Genomic DNA, 15,297 nt, shown 5'->3' on the forward strand with positions numbered 1-15,297 from the left:
TCAGTTCTGATTTCAACCAGTATTTTTGCAGCAGGTCATTTATATTAGTTACTAGTGTAATAAAATCTCTCACCTGTTGATTGTTCCAACCATTTTCCCCGTACTCGAAAGCGAACTTGTGCTTTAGGGTTACTTTCTGGTACCTTACAGCCAATGAAAGCCGCACTTCCTTCTTCTGCTGTAACTATGTGTTTCACCGAAGTATCAAAATCATCAAGATCTGGAAGATAGTTTACAAAGGTAAGGGAAATTGTAGATTTTGGAGGAGGTGGGGTTAAACAGTAATTCCTGACTGCAAATACAGCAGGTTTTGATCCAAATGAATGCTGTTTTTGACAGCCTCTCTGAACTCCTCTGTAAAGAAGTGACATTTCATGTAGGGCTGTCAAACGATTAAAAAAAAATTAATCACAATTAATCGCATGATTAAAAAAAATTAATCACGATTTAAATAAATGGTATTCCATTATTCTTTAATATTTTTGGATGTTTTCTACATTTTCAAATATATTGATTTTAAATTACCACACAGAATACAAAGTGTACATTGCTCATTTTATTATTTTTTATTGCAAATATTTGCACAGTAAAAAACAAAAGAGTATTTTTCAATTCACCTCATACAAATAATGTAGTGCAGGGGTTCTCAAACTGTGGGTCAGGACCCGATTTTAATGGGGTTGCCAAGGCTGGTGTTGGCCCTGGGCCCCAGCAAGTCTGAAGCCTACGCCCAAGCCTCACTGTCCCGGGCTAAGGTTACATGCCCCCCTCCCAAGGCAGAAGCCCTTGGGCTTCAGCTTTGGCCCCCCCACCCAGGGTGACAGGACTCAGGCGGGCTCAGTCTTTGGTCCCCCACTCCTGGGGTAACGTAGTAATTTTTGTTGTCAGAAGGGGTCACGGTGCAATGAAGTTTGAGAACCACTGATGTAGCGCAATCTTTTTATCATGAAAGTTGAACTTACAAATGTAGAATTCGCAAAAAGAAAAGGAGTACTTGTGGCACCTTAGAGACTAACCAATTTATTTGAGCATAAGCTTTCACGATGTAGCTCAAGAAAGCTCATGCTCAAATAAATTGGTTAGTCTCTAAGGTGCCACAAGTCCTCCTTTTCTTTTTGCGAATACAGACTAACACGGCTGTTCCTCTGAAATGTAGAATTATGTACAAAAAAACTGCATTCAAAAATAAAACAGTGTAAAACTTTAGAGCCTACAAGTCCACTCAGTCCTACTTTTTGTTCAGTCAATAGCTCAGACAAGTTTGTTTACATTTGCAGGCGATAATGCTGCCCGCGTCTTGTTTACAATGTCACCTGAAAGCGACAACAGACATTCTCATGGCATTGTTGTAGCCAGCGTCACGAGATATTTATGTGCCAGATGTACTAAAGATTCATCTGTCCCTTCATGCTTCAAGCACCATTCCAGAGGACATGCATCCATATTGATGACGGTTTCTGCTCGATAACGATCCAAACCAGTGCGGACTGACGCACATTCATTTTCATCATCTGAGTCAGATGCCACCAGCAGCAGCTTGATTTTCTTTTTTGGTGGTTGGATTCTATAGTTTCCGCATCGGAGTGTTGCTCTTTTAAGACTTCTGAAAGCACACTCCACACCTCGTCCCTCTCAGATTTTGGAAGGCACTTCAGATTCTTAAACCTTGGGTCAAGTGCTATAGCTATCTTTAGAAATCTCACATTTGTATATTCTTTTCATTTTGTCAAATCTGCAGTGAACGTGTTCTTAAAACGAACAACATGTACTGGGTCATCATCCGAGACTGCTATAACATGAAATATATGGCAGAATACACGTAAAATACAGAGCAGGAGACCTACAATTCTCCCCCAAGGAGTTCAATCACAATTTAATTGACATACATTTTTTTTTTAAACGAGAGTCATCAGCATAGAAGTATGTCCTCTGGAATGGTGGCCGAAGCATGAAGGGGCATACAAATGTTTAGCATATCTGGCATGTAAATACCTTGCAATACCAGCTACAAAGTGCCGTGCAAACACCTGTTCTCACTTTCAAGTAAAAATGTGAATAAGAAGTGGGCAGCATTATGTTCCGTAAATGTAAACAGACTTGTTTGTCTTAGCAATTGGCTGAACAAGAAGTAGGACTGAGTAGACTTGTAGGTTCCAAAGTTTTACATTGTTTTGTTTTTTGAGCACAGTTATGCAACAAAACAAAAAAACCTGACATTTGTAATTGCACTTTCACAATAAAGAGATTGCACTTCAGTACTTATATGAGGAGAATTGAAAAATACTATTTTTTTCTTTATCATTTTTACAGCGCAAATATTTGTAATCAATAATAATATAAAGCGAGCACTGTACATTTTGTATTCTGTGTCGTAATTGAAATCAATATATTTGAAAATGTAGAAAAAACATCAAAAATAGTTAATAAATTGCAGTTGGGTATTCTATTGTTTAACAGTGCAATTAATCGCAATTAACTCACATGATTAACTCAAAAAAATTAATCGCGTTAGTTAACTGTGATTAATCGACAGTGCTAACTTCATGTAGTTCTCAATACCAGAGCTAGGATATAGATATCTGAACTTCTGCTGCATGAAAAGACAGAGTTTTCACTTGAAGGATGGAAAAAACTGAAAATGTAGCCCTCTTTTAAGTTCCACAGAACTACTTCATGAAAAATAAGGGAACAGAGAGGCTCTCAACCCAGGAACTAAGTGTGTCAATAACCAGTTTTGAACTTAATGCAGGAGGCAATTTATAGTATATGGACAACAGGTACGTTGTAAACTCTATGCATACAAAAAGGAGTTAATTACTCTGGGAGAAACATAACTTGACAGTGAATACATCAGTGAGGAATGCAGCATCTGCCATTCACTGCCTGTACAATATGAGTCAAATATAAAACCTCAACCTACAAGTTACAGCATCTCCCAACTTTGTTTTTAATGCTGCTAAAAACCCAGAAACAGGTTGTCTTAGGCCTGGTCTACACCTAAAGAGTAAGTCAAACTAGCTATTGCTTATGGGGTGTGAAAAATTCACAATCCTAAGAGACTTAATTAAGACTACTTAAGTCCCTGTGTAGGCACCGCTAGGTTGACAGAACAATTCTTCTATTGACCTCACTACCACCTCTCGAGCGTGTGGATTTACTACGGCAATGGGAAAACCCCTTCTATTGCTGTAGCAAGTGTCTACACCACAGTGGCAGCTGTAGAGCTTGTAATGTGGCCATTCCCTACGTCCCTCATGTAGTGCAGTACAGTATGCAAGTTGCTCTTTTCCTGCTAGCTTCCATGTTCAAAGCTTATAGCCTGTAAAGTTTGTCTATGCTGATTACCCTACAGGTCTCTTGAGGGGATTCTGCTATGGGTCAGCACTTTACCAAAACACTTAGTCTTCTCAATTACGAGAAACTCTCCTCTCACAGGGATTCTGGACATGCTCCATAGATGGGGCATCCTTAAGAAGAGGTTACTCATATCTTGGCTGACAAAGGCCCAATTCAGACATAACTCTGATGCAGGACAGCCAAATCATACTCGGAGGAAACTGTCTTCAACGGTACATAATCTTTTTCTTATGAACTTGGCCCATGACCCCTCTACTTCATGTTTCTTTTTTAATTTTCAAGCAATTTACAGAACAACCACCAAGGCACAGATGGATTAGATGACAGAAAGTAAGAGAAAAGAAGAAAAACAACCAAGAAAAAAGGAATTTAAAACAGAGAGAGAGAGATGATTTTGACCAAACTAAATTGATAAAAAATGGAAAGGACTTTTTTTTTTTTGGGGGGGGGGGGGTGAGGGGGGGAGAGAGAAATCATGAATTCGTCTTCTTTCTTCCCCTCCCTCCTAGTTTTCCAATCAGTTCTAATGTCCAAGTACTTGAGAAAAAAAATCCCATTTAATACAGCAAAAGGATTTCACAGAACTGACAAACCACATTTGGGAACTTCATTTGTATTTACTGCTGGCAGTTGCTGTGTTTAAGGCAAATATTGCTGTGAATTGTTCAAAATATAGAGAGATTGCAAAGGGCTTTTTGTTAGCGCTTGATAAAACACATCTCAATGCAGAAAATTCGAAAGCAAGAAGTGCAGCCAGGAGCGTACGGTTTTGTAATGACATGGCAGATCAACAAGAGAGTTTACACTAGAAAATTCTTTTGCCTGGAGGAGAAGCTTGTGGGATCCTTGTATTATAAAAGCTGTAACTAGAAACAGAAACATTTCTAGGTCTCAGTGTGGCTACATATAGTAGGAACCACTATTAGTACGAGTTAGAGTATCTGTTTATTCCTTATCCGGTAAACAGCTTACGGAAAGAAGATTCGCAAGATATTAACTCTCTGCTTTACTGAGAGTGACAGAAAAAAAAAAGGCAAAAGGATTTTTGCTTCTGGAAATTAAGACTATAGTTGCAGAAAGCAATCTATGAGCATGCTTCCCTTTTCCTCTAAGCACACAGTCAGATTTTGTATGTGTTTTCAAATACTTTCGGAAATGGAACACTTATTTCCCATTAACGCTGTGGTTTTAAAATTCATCCTCAGAACTTCGGAAGGTTTACCTTTAATAAAAATCAAAGAGAGTTTGGGAGGAAGGCAATGGTCAGCATGTGAACAAAAGCCCTTCTATGGTTCCAGGGACATATGGGGCATTAGTTGCATTAGGAAGGGTACGGGGGCTTTTTTGAGAGTAGCAAAAAGAGGGAGCCAGAGAGTCACCGATGTCCCTGCCAAGAGTGTGACTGTTTTCAGGAAATCGCTCAGGGCATGTGGATTTTGGGTATTTTTCTCCAACATTCTGGCTATCAATCTAGCTCTGATCTGGCTAGCAGCTGTAGTTCTGTTTAATGCTAACTACTGTGGAGCTGTCATTTTTGTTCTTAAAGTGTTACAAACAGTACCCTCCCTCATTGTTGTGTGAGGCACTTCGTAAGTTATTAGCCTAAGCGATATCATTTTGGCACCTCTGTTACCTTCTTTTGCCTTTTCTCTCTTCAACACTACTGCATCTGGGGGCACTAACTTGTGGCATGGGGAGTTTGTTAGAGTTCCCTCCTTTGCGTTTGCTAACTGGAAGCTTTACTGAGAAAGGAGACAGGAAGAGCACACTCTTTCTGGAAAGATGGTATCCTTTGCTGTTTCCCATTAGAAAAGCCTGCAAAGTAAGGTGTGATCTCTTAGCTAGAAAGTAAGGCCTTAGATAACTCTATCCCTCTCTATCTGTCCTAGCCATAGCATTATTCCCAACACTCTCAATGCCTTGCTAACAAAGCCATCTTTAATTTCAACCTCTTCAGAATGCTGCTGCTAAAGTCATCTTCTTTGCACATCACTCTGACCATATCAACCCCACCTTGAAGTCCCTCAGCTAATTCCTTCTTCACCTCTGGAGCAAATACAAACTTCGTCTTTGCTTAGAAGGCCATTCATAAAACTTAGCCCCAGGCTCGGTGGCTGATTAGTAACCTAGCACATTGACCTCCACCGTTCCCAGCCTTTACCACCCACATCAGTCAACTTCTCCTTTAAACACCGGGATGCTTCCTCCCATGATGCTCCTCACACATGGGAAAAGCTCTTTGGATAAAACCTGAACAGCCATGAACCTTATCTTCCTTCAGATCCCACTTAAGACTCACCTCTGCCATGATGTCTACAGAACCCCGCCTGCTGATCATGGTTACATGCAACTATTCCTCGTCCCCTTCTTTCCTTTGCCTCCCTGCCTCATCCCCTCCCAATTAAAAACCTCCACAAACTACACTGCACATAAACCAACAAAGTAGTGTCAATTCTTCACTATATTTTTTGCTTCTAAGTTGTATCCTCTACTCATGTGTGTGTGTGTTTAACCTGTAAGATCTTCAACGGCAGGCACTGTCTATCTGTACAGCGCCCAGGGGGCCAATCCCTTTGGGATGACCATAATATAAATATTTACTATTTACTACTAGCCCACCCATTAATTGCCTCCCACAAGCATGTCTGTCCCTTTTTCATACCATGTAAAGGGTCATAGGCCATTGGGATATGCTGCCTTCTATGCATGGAATGGTCTTCAAACTACTACACTCTCCTCATTTCAATCTAATTTTTGTAATGTTTTTCACCACAGCAAAAAGTATCATTCCCTCCTGAAAACTCAGGGATACCTTAAACAAGAGTCATTCATAGTCACCGCCTACCCTATTTTTTATATAAATAAAAACCCCACTGGATCACCAAACTGTGCTCATACCCCACCTGAGAAATTGCATGATTTTATCGCTAACCCCTTTCTCGCCCCACGCGGTTTGCTATCCTCACTTATTACAATTTGAACTAGTAGCTGAAAGATTGTGCTGGTGTACAGGTGTAATTCGTAAAGTCGTGTGTGTAAAAAAAAACCTGAAACTGGCTGCCACCTTACAAATTAGATGGTAACAGATCATGTATCCCAGTGACGACTGAGGCTGGTGATATTCTAAACAAAAAGAACTCTCAAAATTCTCCGCTTCAGAGTGACATTTAAAGTTATTGTGTATGCTGATTGTGGTGTTGTGTAGGTGACTGTGTTGATTTGTGCAGGTAGCGAATAAGGGCTGAGTGCTGCCATGAGGGGTTGTGTGGGTTTGGGGTTATTGTGTATGCCATGCAGTCTCCCACATACAACCAATGAAACTGTTGCATGCAAATTGGCTGTAGAGTGAGGGTGGTAATGAATATAGTGGTCTAGGATTTGTCACCTGGCATAGATACATGCCTTACTGTAGCTGTACACCGCACAGATGTAATTTGTAAAGTGAAAATGGCTGAGAACTTAAAATTGGACAGCAACAGATGACAAAACCCAGCGATGCTTCAATCTTGTGATATTTTGAACAAAAAGAGCCCTCAACCCATCTCAGACATTTTAGGTTTTAGAGTGACACAAAGAGCGACTTTCCTGTAATCTTATTACATCATCAATTTTAAATTATACACAAGGTCTTTGGGGCAGAGGCTATCTTTCTGCATCTCTAAAGCACTAATGGGTGCTATATTAAATACATATAAAGTGATTTTAACAAGCACTGTTTTCCAATAAAGTTCTAGAGTGTTTTTCTTTGAAAACTCAAAATATTTTCAAAAAAGTTGCAATATACATTTTCTGAAAGTCAAAATGTGTCAGGTTTCTTTCATCTCTACCATGGAGGAAACAACATTTCATACAACTAGTTGATGGCCACTATGTTTGGTCATGGAGTTAGGAATAAAAGTAGAAAACAACTTACGGCCTACGGATACTATAGCAGGCCTGCTCACAATTGCACCAGCACTGTAATTGGCAATGCACTGATAGTGACCCGAATTTGAGGGGCTGAGAGAGAAGATTGTCAAAGATCCTGGCTGCACCTCCACTTGGTCCACCCTGCTGTCCAACCTCTGTCCGTTAAACAACCAAGAAATGCGAGCTGTGGAGGGATCAGCAGAGCAATGAAGGTTTACAGGCCCACCAGGCTTCTGGATAGTAGATACGGGTTCAGAAATAAAATGAGGAATCAAATCTAAAAGGAAAGAAAAAAAGACATTAAATGGCTGAACAATACTTAGCAGTACGACATTTGAATGCTCGCTGAAATCTTTCTGTCTAGATCAGTTATACTTTGACTTGTACGGAAGAATAGAGCAGATTTATTTATTAGTGTGCAAACATAAAAAGTATTTCCCTACAACTGTTCTCCAAAAACATATCTTGGCAAATGATTACCCCTAGAGTTTCGGGCCATTGTACACAGATGTGGCAAAAATTCTCTTACATCAAAGTCCTGAGTGATAGGTCCCAGCAGAGGGTGGACAGTTTCTTTCACAGCAGGAGTATGAGTATTGGCAAAATAATAAAGGGCAGGACAATGCAACATTAAACTATTTACAGAACCTCCAAATTCTTTGAGGAGATGGTGCGTCAGTGGTAATCTGTCAAAACGGAAATCTTTGGCGAACAGGCAATTATCTCTTTTTAAAAGATATTCATCTTGACAGATTTCCACTACTAGAGACTAACATGTCACTGGGAGGTCATTATGACAAAAGCAGATAGCCTGGAATAGGCAACAATAAACTAATTGAACCCATCTTAATATTAATGAAGGGATAAGATACATCCAAAATTATACCAGTGAGAAGAGAGTCTTCTCCAAAATAAGATTACCATGGACAGGAGAGTCTGGGTGTCCAGAAAGATTTTGTTACAATGACAGAATAAATCTAAACTTGGTGTCCTGATAAGACCACTCTCACCTTGTAAGCACATGTTCAGAAGACCACATGGCTCCTTTGCAAGTCTTCTGACGGGATACAGAATGGTAATTTGAAGATGTAGCTAATTTGCCCTGTATAAAATGTACTATGACATGACTTTCAAAGTTCTAGACCTACTATGCTGTCAAAGTAGCCTCAATCAGCCTGCTATTTAGGCATATTTATCTACGAGACTGTGGAACTTATTAAATTAGGATGAAATAAAACGTTAAAGTCTATCTAAGTTATATGTAGTGTAGCTGTGTCAGTCCCAAGATATTAGAGAGACATGGTGGGTGAGGTAACATCTTTTATTGGACCAACTTCTGCTGGTGAAAGAGACACACTTTTAAGCCAAAGAAAGCTCTTCAAGTCACCTTGTCTTTCTAAAGTTTACTTAAGATTTTCACGTGCTCCAAACAATTGGACTACACCAGATAGAGCCTGATGAAGATGGAACTGCATCATCACATTTGTAAGGCTGTGAGGAGCCAAAACAGCACTGTGAAGCTGTCTGTATCAGCTCACCATTCACATTTCAAAAAATACCTTCACCACCATAAGGGATAAAAACTTTATTTGGTAAATTAAAACTTGAGTTCTGCTCAACTTGGGTTACGCAAGTCCTTCACCAGGGCAAATTTCATGCTCATCAGACATCAGGGTTTTTCCAGCCCTACCCACTGAAACACTGCAGAAAGCAGTTGGAAACAATTTCCGCAGTTGTGCACATTCCTGCTAATAACAGAAACTGGTGCACAGAGGCAGCAAACAAAAGGCAATCCTGGCGACTTCTGTTATGTTAGAAACAGAAAGGGGTGGGGGAGAAAATCTGTGTTTGTCAAATGGAAAAAAATGGTAGTGGAAAAGCCGTTTCTAGTTTGTGAATATGTTGTAAACACTGAAATATTTTTTTTTAAAAACTAGATAGTGTGTGTTTCACAGCGATCTATGAAGTTTCCTGTGAATGGTTCTGCTCAATTAATATTTTCTTCTAAAATCAGTCCACTCTTCCACTAGTTACACTGATCAGTTTCAGATGCGGGATTGTTTAACGATTTTTAACTGAGCCATAAAAAACATGCACAAACAGAAAAAACCCTGGAAATTAAAGTGTGGTTCTACTCAGAAAAATCAACTCCATAAAAATGGAATCCTGGGGTTTCATAAAGATGCCAGATCTATTTTTTTCAGCTTTGATACTTTTTGATGCTAGTGCTACAAATGTGAACTGGGATCTCGGAGAAAAGCAGTGGTCTTTCTAGTTTGTACATCAGCATCAGTAAAACTAGTGGCACTAGTTACATCTTTGTCACTCCACGGTCTTCAAATTCTGCCCTCGGCTATAATTGCGAAACCACTTTGTTTTCAGTGTGGACGCACAGGATATACTGTGGACAAAAAGTGACCCTGAACATGGAATTTACTTAATGAGTTTTAGGATGATTGAAGAACAAGATTCATCTCACTCTCCTGCATTGCCTGGGGAGGGCTAACACTTGTAAAAGCTTTTGGCTAAATTAAGACAAGCTCACAGCACTCATGGAGGAGCTCTGCTATTAAAACCAGGCTATTTTTACATAAGACCTTTTCAGATTAGAGCCAGGCTTTAAGGCTTTAATTTGTTCTTCTACCTATGTCTTTTTGCATACTTTAAACCATCCCTAAAACAGCACTTTCCATGAGCAGGAGGTAACACCCGAACTGTACACACAGTGCCATGACAGTTTAGTTCGAATTCTTTACATTTTTCAAAGAAAATAAGTAAACATGATACTTAATGTGAAATATTCACTCAGTCCTACATTTTCAGAAGTGACTAGTGATTTAGGTGCTCAACTTAAACCTTACAAACAACACTTGATTTTCAGTGAGCGCTCAATACTTTCTGAAACTCAGACACCTTTAAGATGTCCCTAACTGGGTGCCCCAAAATTGAAGCACCTGTAATCCTTAGTCATTTTGAAAATATAGGCTTCTAATACCCAAGCAAGTTACCTAGGTCAAGATGAAGCCTTACCTGAACTTGCAGCGGAGAAGAGAACTGTAGCAGTGATGAAAAGCAGTGCCTGTAAGGGTCTGGGATCCGGATGCATAGCGCCAGATTACAGAAATTGAAAGAGTTCCAGACTAAGACAAGGTACTGAAAAAACTATAAACGAGAAAAAAAAAGTCTACAGTAAATTTCAGATACTCTTTCCTTCTTTGCATACCGTTGGCAGAAATGCAGTCTGACATTTGATTCAAGGAAATTCAAACCTTTAAGAACTAGAGATTTTCCATATCTAAATGTGACACTTCCCTCTTGGCCAACACACCAGAGACTGAATCATAGACCCTCAGAGCTAAGAACATGAGTGGCTACATCTTGGGTTAATTCGCCAGTGGTCTGTGGGTTATATAAGCACATGACAATACTCCAGATGAAGTAGAGACAAATCAGAAGTTTGTAGATGTTTTAAAAATTGTATCTGCCAAAGATTGAGAAATTATAGATCCAGAGGAAAAAATCATGGTTCTTGTACTGATTTATCAATCAGCCAGCATTGTTATTTTATCACAGATATGTGAGAGCACTTATGAATTCTGACATACTAGAATACTAGATACAGATACAAAATATGTATTATGCATAGAAATCCAATCTGGATTTGACTTTAATGGGATTCTGCTCAGACATAAAAGGTCTCCCTGGATGGAGCAACTTGCAGATTATGGGCCTGTGTTTATCGAGCACCAGCCATTATTTACCCACTACTTACCTCAATTTTACATTCACTGATCTAAACCTCAAAGTGCTCAGATTCTGGAATTTCAGATTTTTTGAATTTATCAAGTGCACATAAGAAGAGTCCTAATTTACCAAATATTTTGTGTCCCTTTGTGCTCTGTAAAACTCCATTCTAAATAAATGGGGGTGGGGGAGGATTAATATTTCAGACCTTACTGGCACTGAAAGGATTTTAAAAAATAATAATGGTTAGCTCTTATATAGCGTTTTTCAGAGTACATCTCAAAGAGCTTTGAGTGGAATTTGATTAAAAATCAGAATTGACCATCTTAAACTTTTCCTTCCAACCCAGAATGTCAAAACCAAAGCTCATTATTGAAGCCTTCACCTTGGAAAGAAGAGGCACTCTCAAAGCAACCAATATCCTTCACAAAGCAGAAACCGTCTGAGGAAACCCCTCGTTCCAAAATAAATTAAAGATTCAACTTCTATGTCTCCCTATATATTTTAGGCTAGAGTTTAGGCCAGAGGTCCCCAAAGTGTGGGGCCCAGCATGGAGGACCATTCGGGTGCCCGGCAGGGCCCAGTCCATCCCTCATGGGGACGGGGAGGGAGCGTCACCCAGCCTCTACCCACCCCCAGTTCTGCTCTGCTCCCACCCTAGCAGCATCCCCGGCTTCTGTCCCCAGCCTAGGCCACTGGCAAGCCCAGAAGTGGAGCCGCGCCTGGTTGCAATCCTGGATGCCTGTGGCCCCAGCCCCAGCCTTGCCCCCCTTACCCCTGTCCATGTCCTCTTCCTTCCCCTGCACCTCCCCCAAGCTGCAGTCCCGCTCCTGGCCTCGGGGGGGTGGGTGGGAGCAGGAGGGGCACAGACAGGGGTAATGGGGGGCATGACCCTCAAAAGTTTGGGGACCACTGGTTTAGGCTATTTCTAATATAAAACTTTCCTTAAGAAGGAAGTACACTGGAACCTCACTAGAACACGGGATCTGGGATCCACGCATGGTACCGGTGTATGTGACATGTACCGTTTACCGTGAGTCTTGACAATTTAGTTAAAATACTTTACATTTTCCAACTTAAGCTTGCTAATCCGGTTACTAGGCAACGATCTTCAGAGCGTATACCCCAAAATACTGAAATCTAGCCAGAAAAATATTGTTTGTAAAAAATCTGATCAACAGTCGCCAGGAATGTGACCCAAAGTTGGCTATGTTTGACATAGTAATTATTATGTAACTCAGCCATTGTTCATAACAGAGAAATAAACTTAGCCGACCTACTGAAATACACAAGTGGTTTTCATTCTTTTGTTATTGCTTCACTGGAACATCATGCAGAGTATGTATCTGCTGACTTTTATAAAAGTCAAATAGCAATTTAAATATTTAATTGTCAAAAATTACCAATATCTATCTCAAATTATTTTCTTCATCACACATGTGGTCTTCTTCTACCCTCTCATCCCTCAAATCATAGATTATTGGACATTAATTACACAGGCTTATAAGCTACATCTTTTGTATTTCTCCAGATAGATAATTATGCATTCAGTTACACTATGTAGATTAAAAAAACCTCAGCACCTCTTTTCCAAGAATTTTAAAACACACACACACAGAGTGCAATTTAATTCCACAGAAGGACTTTAAATACTGTCACTAAATATTGAAGAAGCTCACAATGGAACCATAACCAGAAAAGTTGTACAGAAAGCCAAATGATTTATCCACAAAATAGTCCACACCAGATCTCAATTTTGCATTTCATAATATCAACCACACCATGAAACAATCAACCTATCCTGCTGTCAGCTGTTATATACACCGAACTCTCAGATCGTACATTTCTGACACTTGTGTCCCACCCATTAATGGAGACAAGTTCATGTTCCTTTCCAAAACCCCTAATATCTGCATATGGTATTTACACAAATTCAAAAAAGGAGAAAAAATCTGTAAACATTCATCTAAATGCCTCCCCTGATATTTAAATACACTGCTTCACAGTTACCGCATTTATTAACCTAGGCTATACAAGGAAGTATCTGTTGATAACATTCACTGCATTCTTTAAGTGCTTCATGTCAGCAATTTCTATGAAAACATACATCTGATGTACAGGTTGGATCATGGGCTCTGCTGGTCTAATGTACACTGCTCAGAAAAGGATGAGAGCCAAAATGTGGTACAGGATACAAATGTTTCAATTTGAAAAATGGAAAGCAGTACTGTAACTTTCACATTCTCAAAGCTTGAAGCTCAAAGTAGCATGATAAAAATGCAAAAAAGTATTAGATCTTAACAGGAGTACAAGAACACTTCATGTTTCCTAGAGGCTACTTACTTATTGCTGTTTTTTCATGCATATTACATTTAAATTTAAAAAATGGTTCAAGGGGATCCTACTAAATTAAGTTAGGAAATGCACCAAATTAAGGTTTGATCGGCCTGCGAGACCGTTCAGTAGTTCTAGGTGCCTCACTCTTAAAGAGTCCAACAATTGCTAATTCCTTTAGCGAGCACTCAAGGATATTTTTGGTAACACAGATGGCAGAAAAAACTAGCTGTGTAGAAAGTGCTTGGTTTATTTGAATATTCACTTGGTTCAAGGGCAGGATAGCTACCCCACTAGCAAGCACACAGGACAAAGTAAACATTCAGAGAACTTGTTAACACGAACCACTTTTCCGAAAAGGGTGGGGGGTGGTGTTTCTTTTTGCCAAATCTTTCCTCAACTATTTATTTATAAAAAGCAATGAAACGTAAATTCTAGGTCAACTTTAACCCCAGTGCACGAGGCTACTGGGTTACACTGCAGCTGTCTTTAACCAAGGCAAAGCTCATTATCTTCAACTAAACCTTATCATATGAAATCTCTCCTTTATCCATTCTCTGATTTCCTTCTGTTTATCTTTTTTACATGTTCCTTATTGCCAGTGTCAACAGCTATTCTGCTCTTTTGATCTTTTAGTAGGCTTGAATGACAGTGCAACCAATTACAGTGTATTATGTATACAGAAAAAACTGCACAAGAATTCATGCATGTGCCTAAGTATCCTGCGACGGAAAAATACCACAAGTGTGATATAAAAAACTTTAACGAATCTGAAGTAATCAGCTGTAAAAGCAATATTAGTGTTTAGGCACTTGTTTCAAATTCAATTTTAAGACAAGACACTGATGTTGCAAAAATTGGTATCTAAATATTGGCATCTGCTCAGCCCTTTTGTCATTTTTATACTTTGTTATCAAGGAGCACCTAAGTAAGTGGAACATTTAAGCTGAACAATGTCTGGAGAATAAAGGCTGCAGTACCATATATTAAAGCTTTCCTTTTACTGTACTTATGTCTCATAAATATCAACAAAGAAAAATGATTTAATAATGTATTAGGTTAATTACTTTCCAGCTGATGACCTATCAATGGCCTACATCAGTGGTTCTCAACCAGGAGTCCGGGGCTTCCTGGGGGCCTGCGAGCAGGTTTCAGGGGGGCCGCCAAGCAGGGCCAAGACTTGCTGGAGCCCAGGGTAGAAAGCCAAAGCCCCACCTCATGGGGCTGAAGCCCAGGGCCCTGAGCCTTGCCACCTGGGGCTGAAAGTGGAGCCTGAGCAGCTTAGTTTTGCGGGGCCCCCTGTGGCATGCGGCCCCACAGATTTGCCCTGCTTGCTACCCTTTATCGCCAGTCCTGGCTCTTATATGCAGAAAACTAGTTGTTCTGGCACAGATGGGCCATGGAGTTTTTATAGCCTGTGGGGGGAGCAGGGGAGCTCAGAAAGAAAAAGGTGGAGAACCCCTGGCCTACATGAAATGGTCAGGGCAGCAGCACATGTATTTGCCCTCAGTGGCCATGCAAGGGCACCCACTTTCAGACTTCCCACTCCCCAATCCGTCACCTCTCTTAGCCCTGGTCTACACTATGAGTTTAGGTCGAATTTAGCAGCGTTAGATCGATTTAACCCTGCACCCGTCCACACAACAGTTTCACCTCCATTGTGCAGTTATCCTCCATCAGCTCTGCCGTTAGGGACTTCTTGGATCACACTTTGTCTGGAAATCCACTGCCCTTGACCATTCTGACATGGGTGACCCTAAGGGAGTACGTGACTCCAGGTACCATCCCTCTTGGGGTCACTGAGACACCCAAGCCTCACCTTGTAGTGGTGGAGGTGATCCATGGAGAGGACGTGCTAATAAGCTTACCAGGGCTCACCCCAATCCTAACACGGGCTGTGGCAGAAGCAGTCCTTCAAATCCCCACCCAAGGGGATTAAACTCACCACAGCTT

At 40.3% G+C, this 15,297-nt stretch overlaps 1 protein-coding gene across 2 annotated transcripts in view; it reads right to left on the reverse strand.

Annotated features, from left to right (window-relative positions):
• The window catches only part of CDON (cell adhesion associated, oncogene regulated), a 99,080-nt gene that overhangs the window by 53,159 nt on the left and 30,624 nt on the right, over nt 1-15,297 (reverse strand). For both annotated transcript variants that reach the window (XM_048827653.2, XM_048827654.2), the window contains exons 2-4: nt 10,297-10,428; nt 7,271-7,543; nt 74-220 (exon numbers count right to left, since the gene is read on the reverse strand). In XM_048827653.2, coding sequence (XP_048683610.2) covers nt 74-220; nt 7,271-7,543; nt 10,297-10,372 — 496 coding nt within the window. In that variant the 5' untranslated portion in view covers nt 10,373-10,428. The remainder of the gene's footprint in view (nt 1-73; nt 221-7,270; nt 7,544-10,296; nt 10,429-15,297) is intronic.

Source organism: Caretta caretta, chromosome 22 (genome assembly GCF_965140235.1).
Source record: "Caretta caretta isolate rCarCar2 chromosome 22, rCarCar1.hap1, whole genome shotgun sequence".
Lineage (NCBI taxonomy): Eukaryota > Metazoa > Chordata > Testudines > Cheloniidae > Caretta > Caretta caretta.